At 49.4% G+C, this 25,539-nt stretch overlaps 1 protein-coding gene across 2 annotated transcripts in view; it reads left to right on the forward strand.

The window, feature by feature from the left end:
* LOC140387945 (reelin-like) overlaps positions 1-25,539 on the forward strand; it is a 520,778-nt gene that overhangs the window by 448,699 nt on the left and 46,540 nt on the right. For both annotated transcript variants that reach the window (XM_072471313.1, XM_072471312.1), the window contains exons 46-49: positions 4,536-4,785; positions 8,214-8,382; positions 20,186-20,326; positions 24,686-24,863. In XM_072471313.1, coding sequence (XP_072327414.1) covers positions 4,536-4,785; positions 8,214-8,382; positions 20,186-20,326; positions 24,686-24,863 — 738 coding nt within the window. The remainder of the gene's footprint in view (positions 1-4,535; positions 4,786-8,213; positions 8,383-20,185; positions 20,327-24,685; positions 24,864-25,539) is intronic.

The raw sequence follows: 25,539 nt of genomic DNA on the forward strand, positions 1-25,539 counted from the left end.
GTGGGGCGAGCAAGTCCACATATTTCCTATAAAATTCAACTGGAAATCCATCCGGTCCCGGAGCCTTCCCCGCCTGCATGCTCCTAATTCCTTTCACTACTTCCTCTATTTCGATCTGTGCTCCCAGTCCCACCCTCTCCTGCTCCTCCACCTTAGGAAATTCCAGCTGGTCCAGAAAGCCCATCATTCTCTCCCTCCCATCCGGGGGTTGAGCTTCGTATAATCTTTTATAAAATGCCTTAAACACTCCATTCACTCTCTCCGCTCCCCGTTCCATCTCTCCTTCCTCATCCCTCACTCCCCCTATTTCCCTCGCTGCTCCCCTTTTCCTCAATTGGTGGGCCAGCAACCTGCTCGCCTTCTCCCCTTATTCGTACTGTACACCCTGTGCCTTCCTCCACTGTGCCTCTGCAGTACCCGTTGTCAGCAAGTCAAATTCTACGTGTAGCCTTTGCCTATCCCTGTACAGTCCCTCCTCCGGTGCCTCCGCATATTGCCTGTCCACCCTCAGAAGTTCTTGCAGCAACCGCTCCCGTTCCCTACTCTCCTGCTTTCCTTTATGTGCCCTTATTGATATCAGCTCCCCTCTAACCACTGCCTTCAGCGCCTCCTAGACCACTCCCACCTGGACCTCCCCATTATCATTGAGTTCCAAGTACTTTTCAATGCACCCCCTCACCCTTAGACACCCCCCTCATCTGCCATTAGTCCCATGTCCATTCTCCAGGGTGGGCGCCCTTCTGTTTCCTCCCCTATCTCCAAGTCCACCCAGTGCGGAGCGTGATCCGAAATGGCTATAGCCGTATACTCCGTTCCCCTCACCTTTGGGATCAACGCCCTTCCCAAAACGAACAAGTCTATTCGCGAATAGACTTTGTGGACATAGGAGAAAAACGAAAACTCCTTACTCCTAGGTCTGCTAAATCTCCACGGGTCTACTCCTCCCATCTGCTCCATAAAATCTTTCAGCACCTTGGCTGCTGCCGGCCTCCTTCCAGTCCTGGACCTCGACCTGTCCAGCCCTGGTTCCAACACCGTATTGAAATTTCCCCCCGTTACCAACTTTCCCACCTCTCGGTCCGGGATGCGTCCTAGCATACGCCTCATAAAATTGGCATCATCCCAGTTCGGGGCATATACGTTTACCAAAACCACCGTCTCCCCCTGTAATTTGCCACTCACCATCACGTATCTGCCCCCGCTATCCGCCACTATAGTCTTTGCCTCAAACATTACCCGCTTCCCCACTAATATAGCCACCCCCCTGTTTTTCGCATCCAGCCCCGAATGAAACACCTGCCCCACCCATCCTTTGCGTAGTCTAACCTGGTCTATCAGTTTCAAGTGCATCTCCTGTAACATAACCACGTCTGCCTTAAGTTTCTTCAGGTGTGCGAGTACCCTTGCCCTCTTTATCAGCCCGTTCAGCCCTCTCACATTCCACGTGATCAGCCGGGTTGGGGGGCTTTTTACCCCCCCTCCTTGTCGATTAGCCATCCCCTTTTTCCAGCTCCTCCCTCGGTTCCCACGCAGCTGTGTCCCCCCCAGGCGGTGCCCCCCCGCCCACCCCACCCCATACCAGCTCCCCCCTCTCCCCAGCAGCAGCAACCCAATAATTCCCCCCTCCCACCCCCCCCCCACCGCTAGATCCCCCACGAGCGTAGTTACACCCCCCATGTTGCTCCCAGAAGTCAGCAAACTCTGGCCGACCTCGGCTTCCCCCCGTGACCTCGGCTCGCACCGTGCGACGCCCCGTCCTTCCTGCTTCCCTATTCCCACCATGATTATCATAGCGCGGGAACCAAGCCCGCGCCTCCCCCTTGGCCCCGCCCCCAATGGCCAACGCCCCATCTCCTCCACCTCCTTTCCTCCCCCCACCACCACCTGTGGAAGAGAGAAAAGTTACCACAGCGCAGGATTAATAACATAAAACTCCTCTTTCCCCCCTTTTTACCCCCCTCTTCGCCCCCCATACTCGCCCCACCACTTTGTTTCAAACGTTCTTTCTTAATAACCCGATCATTCCAATTTTTCTTCCACGATATAAGTCCACGCCTCATCCGCCGTCTCAAAGTAGTGGTGCCTCCCTTGGTATGTGACCCACAGTCTTGCCGGTTGCAGCATCCCAAATTTTATCTTCTTTTTGTGAAGCACCGCCTTGGCCCGATTAAAGCTCGCCCTCCTTCTCGCCACCTCCGCACTCCAGTCTTGGTATACGCGGATCACCGCGTTCTCCCACTTACTGCTCCGAGTTTTCTTTGCCCATCTAAGGACCATCTCTCTATCCTTAAGACGGAGGAATCTCACCACTATGGCTCTAGGAATTTCTCCTGCTCTCGGTCCTCGCGCCATCACTCGGTATGCTCCCTCCACCTCCAGCGGACCCGCCGGGGCCTCCGCTCCCATTAACGAGTGCAGCATCGTGCTCACATATGCCCCGACGTCCGCTCCCTCCGCACCTTCAGGAAGACCAAGAATCCTTAAGTTATTCCTCCTCGTGTTGTTCTCCAGCACCTCCAGTCTTTCCACACATCGTTTATGGTGTGCCTCGTGCATCTCCGTCTTCACCACCAGGCCCTGTATGTCGTCCTCATTCTCGGCAGCCTTTGACTTCACGACCCGAAGCTCCCGCTCCTGGGTCTTTTGCTCATCCTTTAGCCCTTCGATCGCCTGTAATATCGGGGCCAACAGCTCCTTCTTCATTTTCTTTTTGAGTTCTTCCACACAGCATTTCAAGAACTCTTGTTGTTCAGGGCCCCATGTTAAACTACCACCTTCCGACACCATCTTGGTTTTTGCTGGCCTTCCTTGCCGCTGCTCTAAGGGATCCACCACAATCCGGCCACTTTCCCCTCCTTTTTCCATCCGTATCCAGGGGGGATTCCCTTCTGGTTTACCGCACAGTGTTTTTAGCCGTTAAAATTGCCGTTGGGGCTCCTATTAAGAGCCCAAAAGTCCGTTCCACCGGGAGCTGCCGAAACGTGCGACTTAGCTGGTCATCGCCGCACCCGGAAGTCCTTTGTTGGGGATTCTTGATGCCACACTAAAATGCTGCCTTGATGTCATGGGCAGTCACTGTCTTCGCACCTCTGGAATTCAGCTCTTTTGTCCATATTCAAATAAACGTTGTAATGAGGTCAGGAACTGAGTGACTTTGGTGGAACGCAAACTGAGCACGAGTGAGCAGGTTATTGCTAAGCAAATGCTGACTGATAGCACTGTTGATGACCCCGTCCATCACTTTACTGATGATTGTGAGTAGGCTGATGGGGCTGGGCTGGATTTGTCCTGTGTTTAGTATACAAGATGTATTTGGGCAATTTTCCCCATTGCTGGGTAGATGCTAGTGTTGGGACAGCTTGGTTAGGGGCGCAGCAAGTTCTGGTGCGTGTCTTCAGTACTATTGCCGGAATATTGTCCAGGCCATAGCCTTTGCAGTATCCAATACCTTCAGCTGTTTTCTGATATCATGTGGAGTGAATTGTATTGGCTGAAGACTAACATCTAGTAGAGTGGGAATATGCCGGGCCATGAGGTTACAAATTATGGTTGAGTACATTTCTGCAGCTGCTGATGGCCCACAGTGCCTTAATGATGCCCAGTCTTGAGTTGCTAGACATGTTTGAAGTCTATTCCATTTAGCACGGTGGTAGTGCCACACAACACGATGGAGGGTATCCTCAATGTGAAAACGGGACTTTGTCTCCACAAAGACTGTGCGATGGTTACTTCTACCGATATCTACTGATATTGTCATGGACAGATGCATCTGCAGCAGCGATTTGGTGAGATTTCCTTGGCCATGTTTGACTTGATGACATGAGACTTCATGGAGTCTAGAGTTGATGTTGATGACTCCCAGGGCATCTCTCTCCCAACTATACCTACAACACATGGACTGCAGCGGTTCAAGAAGATGGCTCACCACCACCTTCCCAAGTGCAATTGGGCATGAACAGTAAATGCTGGCCCTGTTAGCAATGCTCACATCCTAAGATCAATAGTAAAAAACAATAGACAATGTCAATAGCGGGATGATAAGACTGGGCTCATCTCTGATGCCCTACACTTGAATGCTTTCAGATATCCACAGTTTAAACCCATGAATGGGGAATAGTCATTTGCGTAAAACCACAGAGGCCCATCAGCAGATTTGGACTGCCCCTCGGCATGTCTATATCGTCAGAAAAGTCGGTTTGAGGAGCAGGTTGGGAATAAGAGTTTGGAATGAGAAAGTGCTATTTGATCCTTGAACAAGCTATTGCATCATGGGCAAATATCCCTTCCCATTAACCTCAGAAGGAGTATTCTGCATCATTTTTATTGATCCTCAAAAATAATCAGCAAAACTTTGAACTATCCATCCATTTCCAAAATACAAAAACTGGCCAGGCTTCTGAAAATAAATCTTTAGTGCCCTGTCTCCAGTAAATTAGCCTGAATGTTTTTCTGGCACATTGTCTTTGCCTCATGATATTATTCCTTTGTGTCTGATTTATTTTCTCTATGCTCTTCCCGCTCTCCAAATAAAACAGATTGTGATTGGGGGAAGCATCACTGGCAACACGGTGATTGAAGACAACTTCAGCACATTAGATAACAGGAAGTGGCTGCTCCACCCAGGGGGCACAAAGATGCCTGTCTGTGGCTCGAATGGGGATGCGTTGGTATTTATTGAGAAGGCTTACACCCGTTATGTTATCTCTACTGATGTGGTTGTGAACGAGGATTCTTTCCTGCAGTTTGATTTTGCTGCTTCCTGCTCTGTCACTGATTCCTGTTACGGTAAGTGTCTCTTTGGTGAGTGAAAGTTCAAAGGATTCAGGCCTGAATTTCTTGGGATTCTGCTCAGCTGGGGTGGACAGGGTCCTCCGCCCACCCATGCTTGAAGACACTGGGCCGGATTTTCACCATTGGCTCAGGAATTACAAGTCAGGTCATTTCTCAATGGTGTGTTTCTGAAATCTGAATGAACTTGCACGCATATTTAATTGCCCCCTCGCAGTCCGGAGCAGCCTGGAGGGCCTCCACATGCAGGCCTGAGGTGGCAGTGGAGGTGGGAGGGGCGCTGAGGTTAGAAGGCTCATTTTCATTCCCTGGGGCATTGGCCCGGTTCTGTTGGTGAATGTTGGCCCCATCAACCCTCATCTCTCAGCCCCACCGAATCCCCCATGCCTCCGTCGATAATATATATCTCCCATGCCCCTTCCATGCCATCTCCATACCCACTCAACCAGCATACAGTAAGGATAAAATACGTAAGCCCTGTAACATCATCAGGAAATCCTTGCAATGCTCATGGAATAACAAAGTAAACATTCAAACCCCCTTGAAAGAAGCTGTCTCCTGAAGTGCTCAAAATAAACATCCATTCAAAAACATCTTCAAAATTCTTTAATAGTATCAACTGCTCATAGTACTCTGAGTCCAACAAACCTCTCAGTGCTCTTCACAGCTACATAAACAACCCCTGCTGAACTGGATTTTGGAACTCAACAAGGCATTCACAATGAGTTTTCATTGCATAACTGAATAAGCAAACCCTCCAGAAGCTCACTAAAATGGAGCCTTTCAAGTTGAGCTTTTCATATTTTTTTAAAACTCTATGGCCAATTACTGCATCACAAATACACCAAAGTTATTACGCAGCCTCTAATTATGATGTTTGAAGTTGAGAAGTCCTTGTAAACTAAACTGTCAATTGGTTTCTGACTCCACATCAGGCGTTTTCCAAAATATATAAACGGACTGAGCTGATGTGTTTCACACCGACTCCAGGAACCTCCGTGCCTCGCTGAAGATGTCAATCTTGAGGAAATTCACAATTGAGCAGACATTTAAACGGCTGAACACGACATTACTTTGAGTACACTGGGTGACCACCTCCTGCAATGCCTGCACCAATCAAAATGCCGGCCAGCGGGATTTGATGGAAAATTTAAATTCAAAGTGTCCTCACAGAACCCCCCCCCCAATCCCCCAATTCCCACCTCCACTTTTAGCTGGCACAGGCCTGCCTAGTATTAGAACAACAAACTCCAACCACCAACTCCATCACAATTTTCAGGGACAGTATTGAATAGTCTTCACTCCTGAAAGGACACCTCAATTTACCTGTCCAAAAGAGAGGATTGATTACCTTACCCTGGACAATTTTAAGACATCTTCTTAGGTGGTGTGAGCTCATTTAAGACTTTATAAGTGCAGACTGGTCACAATTTCCCAGGCTAGCTCAGGAACTCCCACAGATATGCCTCTTGATGTTAGGGACATTGGGAGTGTTGACAGAGGATCCACAATTCTCCACCACCAGAATTTTAAGAGCCAGTGGTAATTGGGTGTTGTCCTGGTATAACCAGGTTCAGCCTCAAATGCCTGTGTTCCTAAGCAGAAATGTTCTTTTCCACCCTTTCACATTCAAAGAATGTCAGGGTCTCAGAATCTACTGGACAGCCATGCCGTTTAAATATTATGGTTGATTCCGCAATCCAAATTTCCCATTGTGGTGTCAACCTCACAGGGTCATGGGTATTAAACAGAATCAAAGCTATTAAAATATAGCCCGATCTAGATTTCATGCTGTCCTTGGCTGGTTTTGTGAATTTAGAATTGTGGAATTACTCCTATGATATATGTGCAACATTTAATCCTGATATCTCATAGCTCAGCAAGCCACTGAGACTAATACCAGCCTGGGGAGAGTAAATCGAGCTTTACCCTGTATTAATATAGGTTCATATTTGCTCCGTTTGTGAGGTGGAACAAATTTCTTCTTCGGCAATCACTCGCAAACGAGTATGATTGTCCACCGAAGAAACTCCGTGTCACAGGTTCTGTGGGTCTTTGCGTGGCCGATGAGCTCGATCAGGTCACGATCAGGTTTGGTTATAATCACCCACAGGGATCTCTGCTGTACACTTGGCAGGTGCTTCCAGGAGGTGGGATTGGTCCTTGGACTCGAGTTCGCAGGTGGTCCTTTCACAGGTCCCTTTCCCAGACTTCCTCTTGCCGCCGGGTGTCCTCGAAGAATTGTGTCCCTTCAAACAGGAGGTTCCTTCAAGTAGGTCTCTGCTGAGCAAGGGTCACCCAGACGTTGACGTATATGTTGCATTTCTTGAGGTAAGCCTTCAGAATGTCTTTGAAGTGCTTCCTTTGTCAGCCTCTTATTCAGGATCCTTCCTTGAGCTGGGCAAAGAAGATTTGCTTTGGCAGTCAGGACTCTGGCATCCGAAGCATATGGCCAACCCATGCGGCGTTGGCTCGGATGATCATGACCTTGATGCATGGGCTCTTGGCTCCTTCAAAGACGCTGATGCTAGTATGCCTGTCGATGGATAGGTTAGCTCTGTCCCTTTAATAGTTGCTACGGACAGGCTTCATTTGTTCCTCTTTTTATGGAGTTGTACAGTATATAATTAGCCATTGACTATTTTTTCAGCAACTTTATTAGGTTAATTGTAGCATCCATCACACAACATAAGAGCTAATTCAACACTCTCTCAGCAGGGAGCTGTGTTTGCAGGGAACAATTTGCAGCCAGTGGTTTTCCATTCATTGACATCAAAGGGTGGAAAGTCCTGGGTTGTACTCCTGCAAATTCGGACAATGCATCCCCTGTGAGGGCCACGCCCCACTGGGGGGGATCGGCCCTTCAATCTTCTTGGGGAAAACTCAGCAGAAATATTCCCCAACCTCCAAAACTGATCAAGGAAAACTCTGGAGCATTAACCTGTTCCCAACTGGAAAACAAGTCAGGAGATTTGTCAGCCAAGTTGGTGGCTTTACTTTACACACTGCCATCAGCTCCTGAAAATCCTTTGTGAATTTAAAATTCTAATTCTAGTCTAGGTTCATGACCAGGTCTTTCAGCAACGCAAAACGAATCAACAGAAGTTCCACAGATAATTTCAAACTCCATCCCACAGGTGATTGAGCAATGTCACTTTCTAGGGATTGTAACATGGGCGTAGGAAGGTAAATGCGGCAGCTCAGTAACAAAGTTCATTTATTAAATTTTGGCTGTGCTGGGGAAATCAGTCAGGTCGATGCCATTTTTGCCCATGAATTCTTTCAGCAGAAATGTATGTACAAACCTGAAATAGTTGGTTAGCAACACCCTGAAGATTGGTGCAGACAGATGGTTTAGGCAGAGCGGAAGGTTCAGGAGTAAGGCACGTTGGGCGTGAACATTTGGATTTCTTCCATTCATTCAGCTGTGGAACTCCAGTACTCGGTGGACCTAGGACTGACCTGGCAACCTGTGCTGACGGATTGTCTGCCGACTAACGTGGAATGTAACAAGTACCATCTGCAGAGGATTCTGGTATCGGACACATTCAACAAGTGGACCAGACTCACGCTGCCATTGCCACCTCACACCAGGTAACCGGAACGCTGCACCTCTCAGTTTATCAATGCTTCCAAACCATTTTGAATAAAAATAGAAACAAATATTTCAAATGTATATGGCTGCTATTGTCAGGAGAGGGGATGACACGGGCAGCAAGGTGGCACAGTGGTTATCATTGCTGCCTACGGCGCTGAGGACCCGGGTTCAAATCCCGGCCCTGGGTCACTGTCCGTGAGGAGTTTGCACATTCTCCCCGTGTCTGCGTGGGTTTCACCCCCACAACCCAAAGGATGTGCAGGATAGCTGGATTGGCCACGCTAAATTGCCCCTTAATTGGAAAAAATAATTGGGTACTCTAAATTTTTTTTTAAAAGGAGAGGGGATGACTCAATTTTAAAATAGCAATCAAAATGTCATGTTAAAAAAACGAATTGTTTAAATTCTTCAACAAAGAAGACAACATCAGCCAAGGTTCCCTGTCAAAACCACCCAGTGACCTTTGATCTATAAATCCCACAGGGAGAGTTGTCTCGGTCTCCCACAGTAGCTTCCCGAGAGAATTCCCTGGACAGGATTTCCTCGAGAAACATTGAAAAACAGCCATTTACCTCATTTCTGTAAATGAGCCGTGTTCTGTCGATCAGATCGCAATCAGGTTAGGTTATAATCACCCACAGGGATCAAATAGCATGCTCACAATGACTGTTTGGCCGAACACCTGAAGAAATTCTACCCAAGCAAGATAGTAAAGTGGTGTAAGTATCCGTAATGATCACAAGTTGGTGCAGTCCCTTAACCTATCTATCCTCCCTTCCCCATATTCCTTTTTATTCTCTTATGGATCTCTTATTGCCAGAAGCATCTGAAACCATGCAGAAAACAGTGTCATCTAGTGGTTGACATGAGTACTGCAAGGCACTATTTGCGTTTTTCAGACTTGCTTAACATGGATTCTCTGACCAGGGGCTGGATTGTCTACTCCCCGACGGCGAAAGCGCATTCGGCGACAGGGCGGAGAATCCGTTTTGGTGCCCAAAATCGGAAGCGGCGCCGTTTTCTCAATTCTCCGCACCCGAAAATCAGCGTACCTGTGGAGTATGCCGCGCTGCGTATCCACCGTCTCAGGCCATTGCCTAAGGCCCGCCTGCGATGCTCTGTCCCCGACCGGCCGAATTCCCGACGGCGTGGGACTCATGTGGTCTCTCCGTCCAGATCCTCGCGCGGTGGCTGCAGACTCAGTCCGGGGCTGCCACAGTCGGGGGAGGGCCGATCGGCGCGCAGGGTGGGGGCTTCATTCGGGGCTGGAGGCAATGTGTGCGGGCGATTGGGGCACACAAGCGGCCAAGGGGGGGCACTATTTTGCCGGTCCAGGTTCGTGGGCTGAATCCGCCATGGAACACGGCACGGCCGCTGGAGGCGCTGCCATGTGCATGCGCGACCTCTGACCCGGAAGTGCATAGGGCCGTACCGGCAGCTACTGCGACAGCTGCCTGCTAGCCCCCAGCAAAACGGGGAATCTGTGGCCTTTTGATGCCAATTTTCCTGACGGCGTGGGGACATAGTCCCAAAAACGGGGAATCCAGCCCCAGGTGTTTAATTTTTTACCCATTCTTCAAACAGTTTAAGCTCTGAACAAAATTCAGTAATTAAATCAGTGTAATATTCTGTTAGTTCAATTTTTCCAAACATCTGCTCCTGTAATTCTGGATCCATTACAGATGAATAAAACTCTTCTGATCGACAGGAGCAGAACAGATTCACAGTTAAAATGGAGCAGCTCCACTTCCCGCTCCATTGCTCCAATTTTATTACCTCCCTGATTTTAATGCCACTTGCTTCAGCAGCGTTGAGGCTCCTGTTAATGGTACCTGTCGTGTTGGGTGTTCTGATGCACAAATGATCCAACACGGCTGTAGATGGCACAACTCTGTTTTATTGTCTAAACAACTATAACAACTAACTACTGGCTTGGGTATGTGCTTCACCAGCTAACCTGTGGACCCAGCCCTATCACTATCTTAGTGAGGCACTCAGCACATGGTGTATGTCTGAGTGGCATGCTGTGAGCTCTGTGCTCTGAGCTATCTCCTGCTAGAATGAGCGGGAACTGTGGTGTTCCCTGTTTTATAGTGCGTGTGCTCTCACTGGTGATTGGCTGCGATGTTGTGTGTGTGTTGGTTGGTCCAACTGCCTGTCCATCAGTGTGTGTGTGATTGCACCATGATATGCTGATCTGGATATCATGACATTACCCAGTGCACACACAGCTTGCCCATGTTTACAAGGTTTGATATCATTTAAAAACAGTTTAAGTTGTTTTTTCTGAACCACACGTTTTAGCGCAATATGATTCATATTTACTTTGCCTCTTTTTACAAAGTTCAACAAACTGGCCAATCTGCTTGGTCCCCGATATTGTGATCATATTTATTGATAAAGGCATTAATTCACAGCCATTTATTTCATGGGTGTAGTTTTCACTTCATTAGAGATCTCTTCACAAGTGTTTGCAAATGAAGTGCTCGGAGTTAATCAATACCCATTTGAGGATTCCATCGCTGCATTCTCTAATAATCAGCCATTCACCCCTTTCCCAACTGTCAGCCTACCGAAGGCACTGGTAAGTTTTCAGGTTCTCGATCTGTTACTGTGAAGGAGATTTCGACAGCTACAAAGTGTAGAAGGGTAAGTTAGTTGTGGTATTATCAGGTATTACAGTACCCAAGAGGCCGAAGACCATTGGTTAAACCTAGGAGTTTACCATTGGCTGTTGGTATGTAGCTCCGCCTTGACGGCGGGGTATGAGAACCGGTGCCATCCCAGCAGCCCTCACTTTCTGTACCGAAGCTGCTGGGGAACAGTTCTAGTCAATTAAAGCCTTCAGTTATGTTACAACCTCGTCTTTGAGTGTAATTGATCGTGCATCAATTTAATCGACTACACTTAAGCTGAAAGGATGGATCTCCGAATCAAGCCGGAGTGTCTACAACTCAGCCCCCACGCGGAGAACTCGGTGGCGATATTTAAGCACTGGCTGGCGTGCTTTAAAGGCTACCTCGGGTTGGCCGGAGGCATCCCCTCAGGAGAACAGGAACTGCATCTCCTGCACTTGACAGTAAGCCCTGGGATCTTCACCCTCATCGAGGAGGTGGAGGACTTCGATGCTGCGATTGAACTTTTAAAAGGACATTATATCCGCCCTGTAAACCAGGTCTACGCACGTCACCTGCTTGCAAGTAGACGGCAAAGCCCTTGGGAATCGTTGGAGGACTTTTACCGTGCGCTACTGGTGCTGGGCAGAAACTGTGGCTGCCCGCACATTTCGGGGAGTGAGCACACGGAACTTCTAATCCAGGATGCCTTCGTAGCAGGTATGAGCTCCTCAGAGATCCGCCAAAGACTCTTAGAAAAGGACATCCTGTGACTTAGAGAGGCACGGGCCCTGGCAGGGTCCATGGATGTTGCCTCCAGAAACGTGCAGTCCTTTGCGCCCGACCACGCGGCGGCCCCCTGGGCTGCGTGGCATCCCGCAGCGGCAGCCTCACTGACCTTTCCCATGTCCCCGCAGGCCTGCGTTGTAAGACGGCCCGCTAACTCCGTCGGGCCCCGCTGTTTCTTATGCGGGCAGGCGAAGCATCCCCGCACGTGCTGCCCGGCCCGCACCTCCACCAGCAAAGGGTGCGGCAAGAAGGGCCATTTTGCGGGGGTCTGCCAGGCACGAGCCGTGGCCGCGGTCTCCAGCGACTCTGGACCGCCGCGCCAACCTTCCCTTTGGGTCCCAGGCGGCCAGCACTCACAGCCACCCCCCCTATCCTAGGGCCACGTCCGACCCACGGGCGCGGCCATCTTGCCCCCCGGACACTACGCTGGACAGATGGGCGCCGCCATTTTGTCCATCCCCACTGCCATTTTGTCCATCCCCGACCACCATGTGTGACCCATGGGAGACGCCATCATGGATGGGGCCCCGGGCCCCCAGCACGGCCGACTACACGCTGCCCAATCACAACCCGCAACTGCTCCATCTGGCCTCGGTGACGCTAGACCAAAATCGACCTTGGACACGCACTACAGCAACGACGACGGTCTTCATCAACGGCCATGAGACGTCTTGCCTGATCGACTCTGGGAGCACGGAGAGCTTTATCCACCCCAACACGGTACGGCACTGTTCACTTGTTACCCACCCTGTAAACCAAGAATCTCCCTGGCCTCCGGGTCACACTCGGTGGGGATAAAGGGGTTCTGCCTAGCAAACCTCACTGTCCAAGGCAGGAAATTCAACAAGTTCCGCCTTTATGTCCTGCCGCACCTCTGCGCGGCTACACTCCTGGGGTTGGACTTCCAATGTAACTTGCAAAGCCTGACCTTCAAATTCAGTGGCCCTATACCTCCCCTTACTGTCTGCGGCCTCGCGACCCTTAAGGTCGACCCGCCTTCCCTGTTTGCGAGCCTCACCCCGGATTGCAAACCCGTCGCCACCAGGAGCAGACGGTACAGTGCCCAGGACCGGACCTTCATCAGGTCAGAGGTCCAAAGGCTACTGGGGGAAGGGGTTATTGAAGCTAGCAACAGTCCCTGGAGAGCTCAAGTAGTGGTGGTAAAGACCGGGGAGAAACAGGATGGTCATTGACTACAGTCAGACTATCAACAGGTTTACGCAGCTGGATGCGTACCCTCTCCCCCGCATATCCAACCTGGTAAACAGGATCGCGCAATACAAGGTCTTCTTCACGGTGGATCTCAAGTCCGCTTACCATCAGCTACCCCTCCGCACTAGTGACCGAAAATACACTGCCTTCGAGGCAGATGGGCGGCTCTATCAATTTCTAAGGGTTCCCTTTGGTGTCACTAATGGGATCCCTGTTTTCCAACGCGAGATGGATAGAATGGATGACCGGTATGGCTTACGCGCAAACGTTCCCGTTTCTTGATAACGTCACCATCTGCGGCCATGACCAGCAGGACCACGACACCAACCTCCGAAAATCTCTCCAGACCGCGAAAATCCTTAACTTGACGTATAATAAGGATAAATGCGTATTTAGCACCGACCGCCTAGCCATCCTCGGCTACATGGTGCGAAATGGAGTTATAGGCCCCGACCCTGAACGCATGCGCCCCCTTATGGAATTCCCCCTCCCTCACTGCCCCAAGGCCCTGAAGTGCTGCCTCGGGTTTTTCAGTTATTGCGCACAGTGGGTCCCTAACTACGCAGACAAAGCCCGACCCCTAATCCAAACCACAACCTTCCCCCTGTCGATGGAGGCCTGCCAGGCCTTCTGCCGCATCAAAGCAGACATTGCAAAGGCCACGATGCGAGCCATCGACGAGTCCCTCCCCTTCCAGGTCGAGAGCGACGCATCCGACGTAACTCTGGCCGCCACCCTCAACCAAGCGGGCAGACCCATGGCCTTCTTCTCCCGTACCCTCCATGCTTCAGAAATTCGCCATTCTTCGGTCGAAAAGGTGGCACAAGCCTAGTAGAAGCTGTGCGACATTGGAGGCATTACCTGGCTGGCAGGAGATTCACTCTCCTCACTGACCAACGGTCGGTGGCGTTCATGTCGATAATGCACAGCAGGGCAAGATAAAGAACGACAAGATCTCACGGTGGAGGATAGAACTCTCCCCCTACAACTACGAGATCTTGTACCGTCCTGGGAAGCTAAACGAGCCTTCCGATGCCCTGTCCCGCGGCACATGTGCCACCACACAAGTGGACCGCCTCCGAGCCCTACACGAGGACCTCTGCCACCCGGGGGTCACTCGTTTTTTCCACTTCATTAAGACCCACAACCTGCCCTACTCCATCGAGGAGGTCAGGACAGTCACCAGGGACTGCCAAATCTGTGCGGAGTGCAGACCGCACTTCTACCGGCCAGAGAGGGCGCACCTGATAAAGGCTTCCCGTCCCTTTGCACGCCTCAGCATGGACTTCAAAGGCCCCCTCCCCTCCACCGACCGCAACACGTATTTCCGGAACGTGATTGACGAATACTCCCGGTTCCCATTCGCCATCCCCTGCCTAGACATGACCACAACCACTGTCATCAAGGCCCTCCAGGGTATCATTACACTGTTCAGGTTCCCTGCGTACATACACAGCGATAGGGGGTCCTCCTTTATGAGCGACGAACTGCGTCAATTCCTGCTCAACAGGGCATTGCCTCAAGCAGGACGACCAGTTACAAGCCCCAGGGAAATGGGCAGGTAGAGAGGGAGAACGGAACGGTCTGGAAGACCGTTCTACTGGCCCTACGATCCAGGAATCTCCCAGTCTCCCGCTGGCAAGAAGTCCTCCCGGAGGCTCTCCACGCCATCTGGTCTCTGCTCTGTACAACTACCAATCAGACACCTCATGAATGTCTCCTTGTCTTCCCCAGGAAGTCCTCCTCCGGGACCTCGCTCCCAACCTGGCTAGCAACGCCCGGACCCATCCTGCTTCGGAAGCACGTGCGGGCGCACAAGTCGGACCCGTTGGTCGAGAGGGTCCACCTGCTGCACGCTAACCCCCAGTAGGCCTACGTGGCATTCCCGGCCGGCCGGCAAGATACGGTCTCCCTTCGGGACCTGGCGCCCGCCGGAACCCCACGCGCACCCGAACCATTACCCCCCACCACAGCACCTCACTGGAGGGTCAGTCCTCCCGCCACTCCTGCCTAGGCCCTCCCACCCACCGGCGCCCCCTACAGACGCCCACCCCTCGGGCCAACCGTTCGCCCCAACAGCACCATCTAGGGGTGACAAAGCTGCCATGGAGGCCGACGCCACGCTCCCGGAGTTGCAGACGCACGGATCTCCACCAGAATCATCACCGAAGCCCAGACGATCCAGTAGGACGACCAGGCCACCCGACCGACTGATTGTTTCACTGTAACTGCAACTGTAAACGAACACTGACTGTATTTATCTTCCACGCTTGTAAATATTCTCAACAACTCTGTAAGGAGGTATCACGGTACTTCCTTATCTGATCATACCATGTTAAGTGCAATTGTAACCACTGGCCACCACCCCCGCGGGACTCTTTTTTAACAGGGGGTGAATGTGGTATTATCAGGTATTACAGTACCCAAGAGGCCGAAGACCATTGGTTAAACCAAGGAGTTTACCATTGGCTGTTGGTATGTAGCTCCGCCTTGGCAGGCGGGGTATAAGTACCGGTGCCGTCCTAGCAGCCCTCACTTTCTGTACCGAAGCTGCTGGGGAACAGTTCTAGTCGATTAAAGCCTTCAGTTATGTTACAACCTCGTCTTTGAGTGTAGTTGATCGTGCATCATTAGTGAGTCAGAATGGCAGCATAAAACAGAAATTGTAGTAATGATTGATCACTCCCCCACTCTAATGTGCTGAGAAACTGAGGCAGGCTTAAAGAACAACTTGGTTTCAGGTTTGCCATGCAGCTTGTCTGCCTGTCATCAATTGCTCCCAGTACAATAAAATTCCTCAAAGCGGTACGAGCTCCGAATTTGTGTGTCTGTATGTGGCCCCCTTTTAACTTGAGTGGCTCAATTTAAAAATAAGCAGCAGCAAAGCTTGAGCCATAAACTAAAATAAAGTTTAGTTTATCACAAAACACTGCTGTAAGTTACTTAAATAAAAGTAACAAAGTTGCTAACTAAATATGTACAAAGATTAAATGCAAATAAGGATAAATGACACTTATAAAGATGAAATTCAGTTCAGCTCTTTAAGATAGATTGCATTGAAGGGTTGCTTATCTAGATTAAAGTGGTGAATTTGAAGGGTTGTGTTCAGCAGCTGCGAAGGCTTCTGTAGAAAAATGGTCGGAGGTTACCTTTTTATGTGAGCTTAAGCAGGTTTGGGAGAGAGAAGGTTTCTTGTTCCTCACTAGTTTTGAAGATTGAGGCACGATCAATTTGACTGGAGACGAAGTTGAATACAAACTGAGGCTTTATTGGTATCAGATGTGTGGCCTCCCACAGCAGCTGACGAAATGGCTGCGAGCTGGAGGCCACGCATATTTATACCCCGCCTCCTGGGCGGAGCTAGCATGCAGGGGCCACAGGTGAATCTGTAGTGCAGGTTCTACCATACAACCTCTAATATCAGAACACAGTGGTTTATCACATTCACCCCCTGTTAAAATTGAGTCCGGCGGGGGTGGTGGATAACTATATACAATTAGCAATTTTTTATATTTACAGAGCAGTAAAAAAATGTCTCTGGTCATCTGGCGGGCCGGTCAGAGGTTCAGCTGGTCCGGCGCCTTGATGGTCTTTTGAGATCGACAAAGTGGTGACGGCGATGTTGGAGCTGTCGTGGTCGAAGATGACTTCGGGAGCGGGCCGAAATCCTCTTCATCAATGGGGGTGGGCAGGGGGAGGATGGATGGTCCTCGAGGGGGGAGGGTGATGGGGGCAGCAGGGGAGGGGAGGGTGGCGCCGGGAGTGATGTGGGGGTGGAACCTGCTGGTGCCAGGTCCCTGAGGGAGACGGTATCCTGGCGGCCGTCGGGGAACGCCACGTAGGCGTACTGTGGGTTTGCGTGGAGCAGTTGCACCCTTTCCACCAACGGATCCGCCTTGTGGAGCTGCACATGTTTACGGAGAAGCACGGTTCCCGGAGCTGTGAGCCAAGTTGGGAGTGATACCCCGGATGTGGACTTCCTGGGGAAGGCAAAAAGACGTTCATGCGGTGTATTGTTAGTAGCAGTGCAAAGTAATGAGCGAATGGAATGTAGTGCATCAGGGAGGACCTCTTGCCAGCGGGAGGCCGGGAGATTTCTGGACCATAGGGCCAGCTGGACGGCCCTCCATACCATCCCATTCTCCCTTTCTACCTGTCCATTTCCCCAGGGGTTGTAGCTCGTCGTTCTGCTGGAGGCGATACCCCTGCTGAGCAGGAACTGACGTAGATCGTCACTCATGAATGAGGATCCCCTGTCACTGTGGATGTAGGCGGGGAAACCAAAAAGAGTGAAGATAGAATTAAGGGCTGTAATGACGGTGGCAGACGTCATGTCGGGGCATGGGATGGCAAAGGGAAACCGGGAGTATTCATCGATCACACTGAGCAAATATGTGTGTCGATCGAACGTGGGGAGGGGACCTTTGAAATCCACGCTGAGGCGTTCAAAGGGGCGGGAGGCCTTCACCAGGTGCGCGCGGTCCAGCCGGTAGAAGTGCGGCTTGCACTCAGCACAGACCTGGCAGTCCTTGGTGATTGTCCTTACTTCCTCGACGGAGAAGGGCAAATTTGTGCCTTAATGAAATGGTACAACCGAGTGACCCCTGGGTGACAAAGGCTGTCGTGCAGGGCCCGGAGTTGGCCTACCTGTGCGCTGGCACATGTACCTCGGGATAGGGCGTCTGAGGGCTCGTTGAGTTTGCCAGGGTAATACTTAATCTCGTAATTAAAGGTGGAGAGCTCGATTCTCCACCGCAAGATTTTATCATTTTTGATCTTGCCCCGCTGTGTGTTGTTGAACATGAAGGCTACTGACCGTTGGTCAATGAGGAGAGTGAATCCGGCCAGGTAATGCCTCCAATGTCGCACAGCCTCAACGATAGCCTGGGCCTCTTTTTCGACGGATGAGTGCCGAATTTCGGAGGCATGGAGGGTGCGGGAAAAGAATGCCACGGGCCTGCCTGCCTGGTTGAGGGTGGCGGCAAGGGCGACGTCCGATGCGTCGCTTTCTACTTGGAATGGAAGTGTTTCGTCTACAGCGTGCATTCCAGCTTTGGCAATATCAGCTCTGATCCAGGCGAAAGCCGCCAGGGGGAAATGAGTGGACTGTATGAGTGGGCGGGCCTTGTCCGCATAGTTTGGGACCCACAGCGCGTAATATGAGAAGAACCCCAGGCAGCGTTTGAACATAAGAATTAGGAGCAGGAGTAGGCCATCTGGCCCCTCGAGCCTGCTCCACCATTCAATGAGATCATGGCTGATCTTTTGTGGACTCAGCTCCACTTTCCGGCCCGAACACCATAACCCTTAATCCCTTTATTCTTCAAAAAACTATCTATCTTTATCTTAAAAACATTTAATGAAGGAGCCTCTACTGCTTCACTGGGCAAGGAAGTTTGAGGGCCTTGTGGGGGAGGGGGAGCTCCATGAGGGGGGCGGATGCGGGAGCAGGCCTGGCACACCGCAGCGAAGTGGCCCTACTTCTCGCAGGCCTTACAAAGGCCAGCGCGGGCCGGGCAGCGTTGGCGGGGGTGTTTTTGCTGGCCGCAAAAATAGCATCGGGGCCCCCCGGAGATCACTGGCTGGCACGTAGCGCAGGCGTATTGGGTGGGTAGCATCCCCCACTGGGGCGGCTGCATGTGGGGCCCATGAAGCGTAGGAGGAGTGGGCCGCGCAGTTGGGGGCGTAAGACTGGACATTGCGCAGGGCAAACGCGCTAGCGTTTTAGTCTCTGCGAAGTCGCGTGTGGCCCCTTCTAGGAGCCGCTGCCTGACAGCATCAGAACCAATCCCACTTACAAAAGCGTCCCGCATAAGGAGATCTGAGTGCTCCTTAGCTGTAACGTCCTGGTAGTCACAGTCCCGAACTAGTGGGATCAGTACCTTCCAGAAGTCCTCGATTGACTCACCAGGTAGTTGAGTACGTGTTGCGAGCGCATGTCTGGCGAAGAGCGTGTTCGTCTTCTGTTCATAATTTTCTTTGAGTCGAGTCATGGCATCAGCATAATTGGGCGCATCCTGGATCAGCGGGAAGACTTTGGAGCTGAGTCTGGAGTACAATATTTGAATCTTCTGAGCCTCTGGAACAGGGGTCGGCGCCGCGACGATATACGCTTCAAAACAAGCTAGCCAGTGCTGAAAGTCCTTTCTGGCGTCGCTTGCGTGTGGATCCAGCTGCAGTCGATCTGGTTTAATCCGGAGGTCCATCTTCTGAATCTGATACTAATAAATTGAGGCACGATCAATTTGACTGGAGACGAAGTTGAATCCAAGCTGAGGCTTTATTAGTATCAGATGTGTGGCCTCCCACAGCAGCTGACAAAATGGCTGCGAGCTGGAGGCCACGCATATTTATAACCCAGCTCCTGAGCGGAGCTAGCATGCAGGGGCCACAGGTGAACCTGTAGTGCAGGTTCTACCATACAACCTCTAATATCAGAACACAGTGGTTTACCACAAAGATATGGCACTTGCAGATTACCTGGACACATTCAGCAGAACAGCAGTTGATTTTTCGAATACCTTCCTCTTTGCCCCCCCCCCCCCTCCCCCCCCCTTGGCCAAGAACCCTCTCAGATGATGTCTCTCTGAGTTCTTCTTGAGGTACTGCATGAAAGGCTGTTCTCAGCAAGACTTTATGTAATTTAAAACTCAAAATGGCTGCCATCCCAAACTGTCGAATCATGCTTCCTTATTGGGTATTAGGCCAGCCCATGTGTTGGGCATGGTCCCATCCAGTCTCTTGGCCGAGGTAGTTCTAATTAAATGCCTTATCCATTAACTTGAATGGCTCCCACTTTTCCAGGTTTGGTGAGATAGGAAAGAGCTGTTCACACCTCCAGAGAAGCTATAGCTTATGTTTACCCTTGTGGAAACGCACATAGAATTTCAAATGTCTTCACATGTCTGAGTATGTCTATTTGCAATCCACTTGGAGCCTTCTCGAAGCTTGGCAAGCATTGCGGCTGTAAAAGGTCAGGTGACTTTTGGCAACCATTTCTAAGTCCATTTAAAAGCAAAATGAGCTTTCTTTTACAAAATTTATAATATCATAACTATATGTTTGTGACAGGTAATATCTATCATTCAATACTAGAAACAGCATTAACTGAGAAGTTTTATTGCGTGGTTACTGAACCTATGATGATATTTGTGTTTAACTCTAATCAACGTATATCCCAAAGGTCGCAGGCTACCCGTTTCCGATGGTATCAGCCAGCACCCTTTGAGAAGCAGCAGACATGGGCCATAGACAATCTTTACATTGGGGACAGCTGTGTGGACATGTGCACTGGCCATGGAAGGTGCTCACGTGGTTCCTGCGTGTAAGTAAAGGACTTTGGTGTTTTTCTAACCGAGCTGAAACATTATTCTGGAGTTGCTTTTATATTGCTATAGCGTAGCACTAATGCAACCGGCTCCTAAGATATGTGTTTCATGTGATTAGCAGCATCGCCAAAGTAGACTTGTATTCGCTAAGGTCATTAACAGGGAAAACGCAAACAAGTGACGTGTAGGGATCCTATAACTGTGAAAAGATAAGATCTGCGATGAGTCCTGATCACATCAGAATAATCCTCCAAATCTCGATAGCTGGATTAGTAGCCTGGGAATCTGGTTGCTGTTTTAATGGGCCAAATAAATGCATCCAAAGATCCTTAAGGAAATCAGAGAGGAACTTGCAGCAGTTCTGCACAAATCTCCTAAAAGATGGGGATTGGAGGAAAGTTGTATTATTCTTATTTATAAAAAAGGAAGCAAAAGTGGCCTCGGAAGCTACAGACTAGTTGTATCCATAAATTGTGGAAATCTTTAAGATTGTAGAATGTCTTTGTATAAGTTAGCCAATATTGGTTCATGAAGGGGAGACCTTGTCAGTCTAACTTGTTAGTTTTCTTTGGGGAAGTAAGTAAAGAACCCCTCTCCCTCCTTATTTCCCACCAATAGTCTGAGGAGTGAGATCTGATAGGGTGTAAACCTGGCTCCCTCCTCCGCTCACCGTGCGGAAAATTGTGGTTGTGGAGGAATGTGTGGCCATTAATTGGTCACTTATGGGCCTCATTTGCCCGAGGGCGGGTGGCCAGCCTATGCCTCCCCTGCCACACCTAAAATTGTGGTGAGGTCATGAGCAGGCAGGTGGGCGCTGGGATAGGCACCCATTGTATTGCACCCATCTGTCAGTCTGCCCCGGGGAAGAGTACATTTTTACCCATCCTCTCTGTACAGTTCTGGCCACCACAATAAAGAACATTGGGGCTACCAAAAGGGCAGAAGAGAGCAACCTGCCTGATTGAGGGAATGGAGCATTTGAATTATGAGAAGCGACTTTGTAAATTCGGCCTATTCCATTGATAAGATATGAAATGTTATGATTGATATTGTTAAGATTTCACCGTGTCCTGAACAGCAGACCGAGAGAACACAACCTGCAGTTGAAATGGGGTAAATTCAAAACTAATGTGCAGAAAAACTACTTGAGAGAGCATGTCGCCAACCTATAAAATAATCCCTCAGGAGACTAGCAGTTAGTATTGATCCTTGAAAATTAGGTAGATTTCTCTCAGAAATTAATAATTTAAAATACAGTACATGAGTAATTTGAGACATGTTGTATAGTAAGTGTAACATGATGGTGAGGAATGGGTGACTTTGGACTTGTGATTCAGAAAACTCCCCACTACTGGAGTCTTCCTCACATCACAAGTTCTAGATCAGTTGATAGAGATTTATTGCCAAGATTTATCAGCAACTCCATTATCCATTGTATCTTGTGACTGCCTGGATTGTGGAAGGTAAACCTGCTGGATCTTGGACTTTGCTGTCGAGCGGTTTCTATGTTCATTTTGGCGTGAGACCCAGGTTTTGGGAGCTAGTAGTACTGGAACATTTTAATAGCATGTCACAAGGTTTGGAGAAGGGGGAATGGGACTGTGAATCGTGCCATCAGAGATCTAGTGATGAGAAGAATGTGCTGTCAGGTACTGTGATTCTGTGTAAGTGCCTGACAATCACTGACAGGAAGGGGCAAGAGCAAATTTTAGTCCTTCCACATGTTCTTTTTTTTTCTTTTTAAAAAAAATATTTTTATTCCCAAAAATAGTTTTTCAATATTACAAAAGAACACCATAGTCATCAAATTTTCTAGATGCAGTACAGAAATAACACATTTCAACCAAGTTTTTTAAATAAATTTAAGAGTACCCAATTCATTTTTTCCAATTAAGGGGGCATTTAGTGTGGCCAATCCACCTAACCTGCACTTCTTTGGGTTGTGGGGGCAAAACCCACGCAAACACGGGGAGAATGTGCAAACTCCACACGGACAGTGACCCAGAGCCGGGATTGAACCTGGGACCTTGGGGCCTTGAGGTAGCAGTGCTAACCACTGTGCCGCCATGCTGCCCTCATTTCAACCACTATTAACCTTACTAACCCTTACCCCTATAACTCATAACAAAGAAACTCCAACCAATACCGAAAAATTCCCCCCTAATAGCTGACGGTGACTAACTCTCTGAAAAAGGAAATTAATGGCTGCCATCTCGAGTAGGACCCATCTACCGACCCCCTCATGACATTTTCAAGGTGTAGGAAATCCATTAGATTACCCAGCCACATTGAGGCGCTGGGCAGAGGGGAGCACTCCATCCGCCTTCGACCTCGTCTGCAGCACCGGTGAGACCGAGACTCCTAAAATGGCCACCAGCGGACAGGACTCCAGCTCAATACCAAGAACCCCTGACACAGTGTTAAAGAGGGAGATCCAAAAGCCGACAAGTTTCGGACAGGACCAGAAGATATGGGTATGATTTGCCGGACCCCAAGAACACTGGATGCACCAGTCTTCCATCCCTGAGGAAATAAAACACTCAACCTAGTCCCAATCAGATGCTCAGTGTACACCACTTTAAACTGAATCAAGCTGAGCCGAGCACAGGAGGAGGTCGAGTTGACCCTGTGAGGAGTCTCACTCCACATCCCTCCCTCAAAAACCGGACCCAGCACCCCTCCCACTTCCTCCTCAACTCCTCCAGCGGAGCTTGCTCCGCTGACAGGATCTGACCGTAGATATCTGAAATCTTACTCTCACCCACTTCAGCCAAAGATAGAATCCTATTCATGAGAGAGGGCGAAGGCGCTCACAGAAATGACGAGATCTCCTTAAGTAGGAAATCTCCCACCTGTCGATACCTAAAGAAAAGTGGACCTTGGGAGTTGGAATTTATCCACCAGCTCGTCATATCCAATATACCCAACCTCCACATGCATATCTCGAAACCTCTCCAGACCCTCCCCCTCCAGGACCCAATCCGCGAGTCCAAATCCACTGGCACAAAGTGGTGATTCCATGGAATTGTTCTTGTTTAGGATTGCCAACCCTCAGGGAATGCCCTCGTACCGGCCTCCCCGAACAGGAGCCGGAATGTGGCGACTAGGGGCTTTTCACAGTAACTTCATTGAAGCCTACTTGTGACAATAAGCTATTATTATTATTATTATTAGTTTTAACAGGAGTTAGAGACTGATCTCCAGGGTGCTGCTGTAAATCACTCGGGGGAGGAATTCAACAGGGTATTAAAGTAAATTGTATTGTTTTTAACTTTCTTTAAACACCTATGTTCATTAGTTATAACAAATATTGGAGATGGGGGAATAAAGGATGTTTGACTGACAGTTAAGATCTAGCTGATTGGGAAATGAACAGTTTAATTGTTTTTCAATTGGCGTGGGAAGAATGCAAGTGTCTGGCGACCAGTAGCGGGAGTGTGAAGGTTGGGTGGCTGGAGGAGGGAAAAATCCTATAACATGTCCTACAGCAGTTGACAACACTAGTCCCACTCGTAGCTTTGCCAGCCCAGTGTCAGCGTGTAAGTGGGTCGTTCGCCACAGTTTTCAACATGCAGTATTTCATTTTTCTGAAGAAGAATCAAATTGGACTCAAAACTTGTCTCTGGTTCTCTCTCCTCAGATGCTGCCAGACCTGCTGAGTATTTCCAGCACTTTCTGTTTATTTTTTGTCATTTTGCCAACACTGGCAAAGTTAAGTGCGAAGACTTGTGACAGTTCTAAATTATTTTTAAGCACTCATACTGTCAGCTTGGCCAGAGTTTACACGGTATCAGGAAATTCTGTGTTGAAACAATATTTTGGGGAAACTGGGGTGGGGTAATATCAAATGCAGTCCTACTGTTGTGCCATCGCGCTGCCCTTAACCTTACTGCCTTTGCACAGCATCACTGAACCCATTTCTACTCACATTTACTTATTCATGTTTCTATTATTGAGGTATCTGGGGGATTACTGTGTACAAACCACCAAGCATAGGTGAGAAGACAAGGTAACCCAGGAAAGGACATTTACTTGGTGCCAAAATTAATGATCATTTGTTACCAAAGCTTAGAAGACGTGACTTAGTGATACCAGTCACCCAACAGCACATTCCCAGTGGCTCTCACTAACTCTCATTGTTCCAGAATTTACTAAGAGTGGGAGACTTCAATTTTGAGTGACGTTTTACTAGATACAAGTAACACCCACTTTCAGAATATGCTGGTTGGTTTTTTCACACCCATGCTAAAAAAAACAAATTTTAAAAGGTAGATTTTCTTTCTTTGTGCAATTGGTTTTTTTCTCTGCCCGACTGTACAATTGCGCTGTATCTAACGGCTTTCTCTTGAACTCAGCTGTGACGAGCACTGGGGTGGGGTATACTGCGATGAACCAGAGACCAGTCTACCCCGGCAGCTAAAAGACAACTTCAACAGATCCCCCTCCGGCACCAATTGGCTAATGGTAAATGGCGGCAAACTCAGCACGGTCTGCGGAGTTGTGGCCTCTGGAATGGCTCTTCACTTCAGTGGAGTAAGTATGATGTTGCCATCAATCTGCTGGCTCTCAGTGTGTCCGCACTATATGTAGGTAGAGACGTGAAGTGAAAAATTTGCTTCAATTGTGCTGGAGAAAAATAGCTGGCATCACTGGATGTCCCAATCATGTGACATTGCAAACCTTCAACTTTAACCTCATACCCTCTGGATACTCTTTCACCAACATGACATTACCTCTGCTTTGTGCTAAATTACCTAAGTTCAGCATTATAATTGACTTATAATAATAATCTTTATTGTCACACAAGTAGGCTTACATTAACACAGCAATGAAGTTACTGCGAAAAGCCCTTAGTCGCCACATTCCAGTGCCTGTTCGGGTACACAGATGGAGAATTCAGAATGTTGAAATTACCTAACAGCACGTCTTTCGGGACTTGTGGAAGGAAACTGGAGCACCCGGAGGAATCTCACGCAGACACGGGGAGAACGTGCAGACTCCCCACAGACTGTGACCCAAGCCGGGAATCGAACGTGGGAACCTGGCGCTGTGAAGCAACAGTGTGATACCGTGTCGCCCCCACTGGGAAGAGAATGGCAAAAAAATCAGGAAAGTTCCCATGTTTCTTCATGATCCAGTGACACTTCCTGGAAAAAGAGCACCTTTAAATATGGGGTCAAATTCAGGTCCTGCTTGGTGTAAATACCCT

This window comes from Scyliorhinus torazame, chromosome 13 (assembly GCF_047496885.1).
Source record: "Scyliorhinus torazame isolate Kashiwa2021f chromosome 13, sScyTor2.1, whole genome shotgun sequence".
In the NCBI taxonomy this organism is placed as follows: domain Eukaryota; kingdom Metazoa; phylum Chordata; class Chondrichthyes; order Carcharhiniformes; family Scyliorhinidae; genus Scyliorhinus; species Scyliorhinus torazame.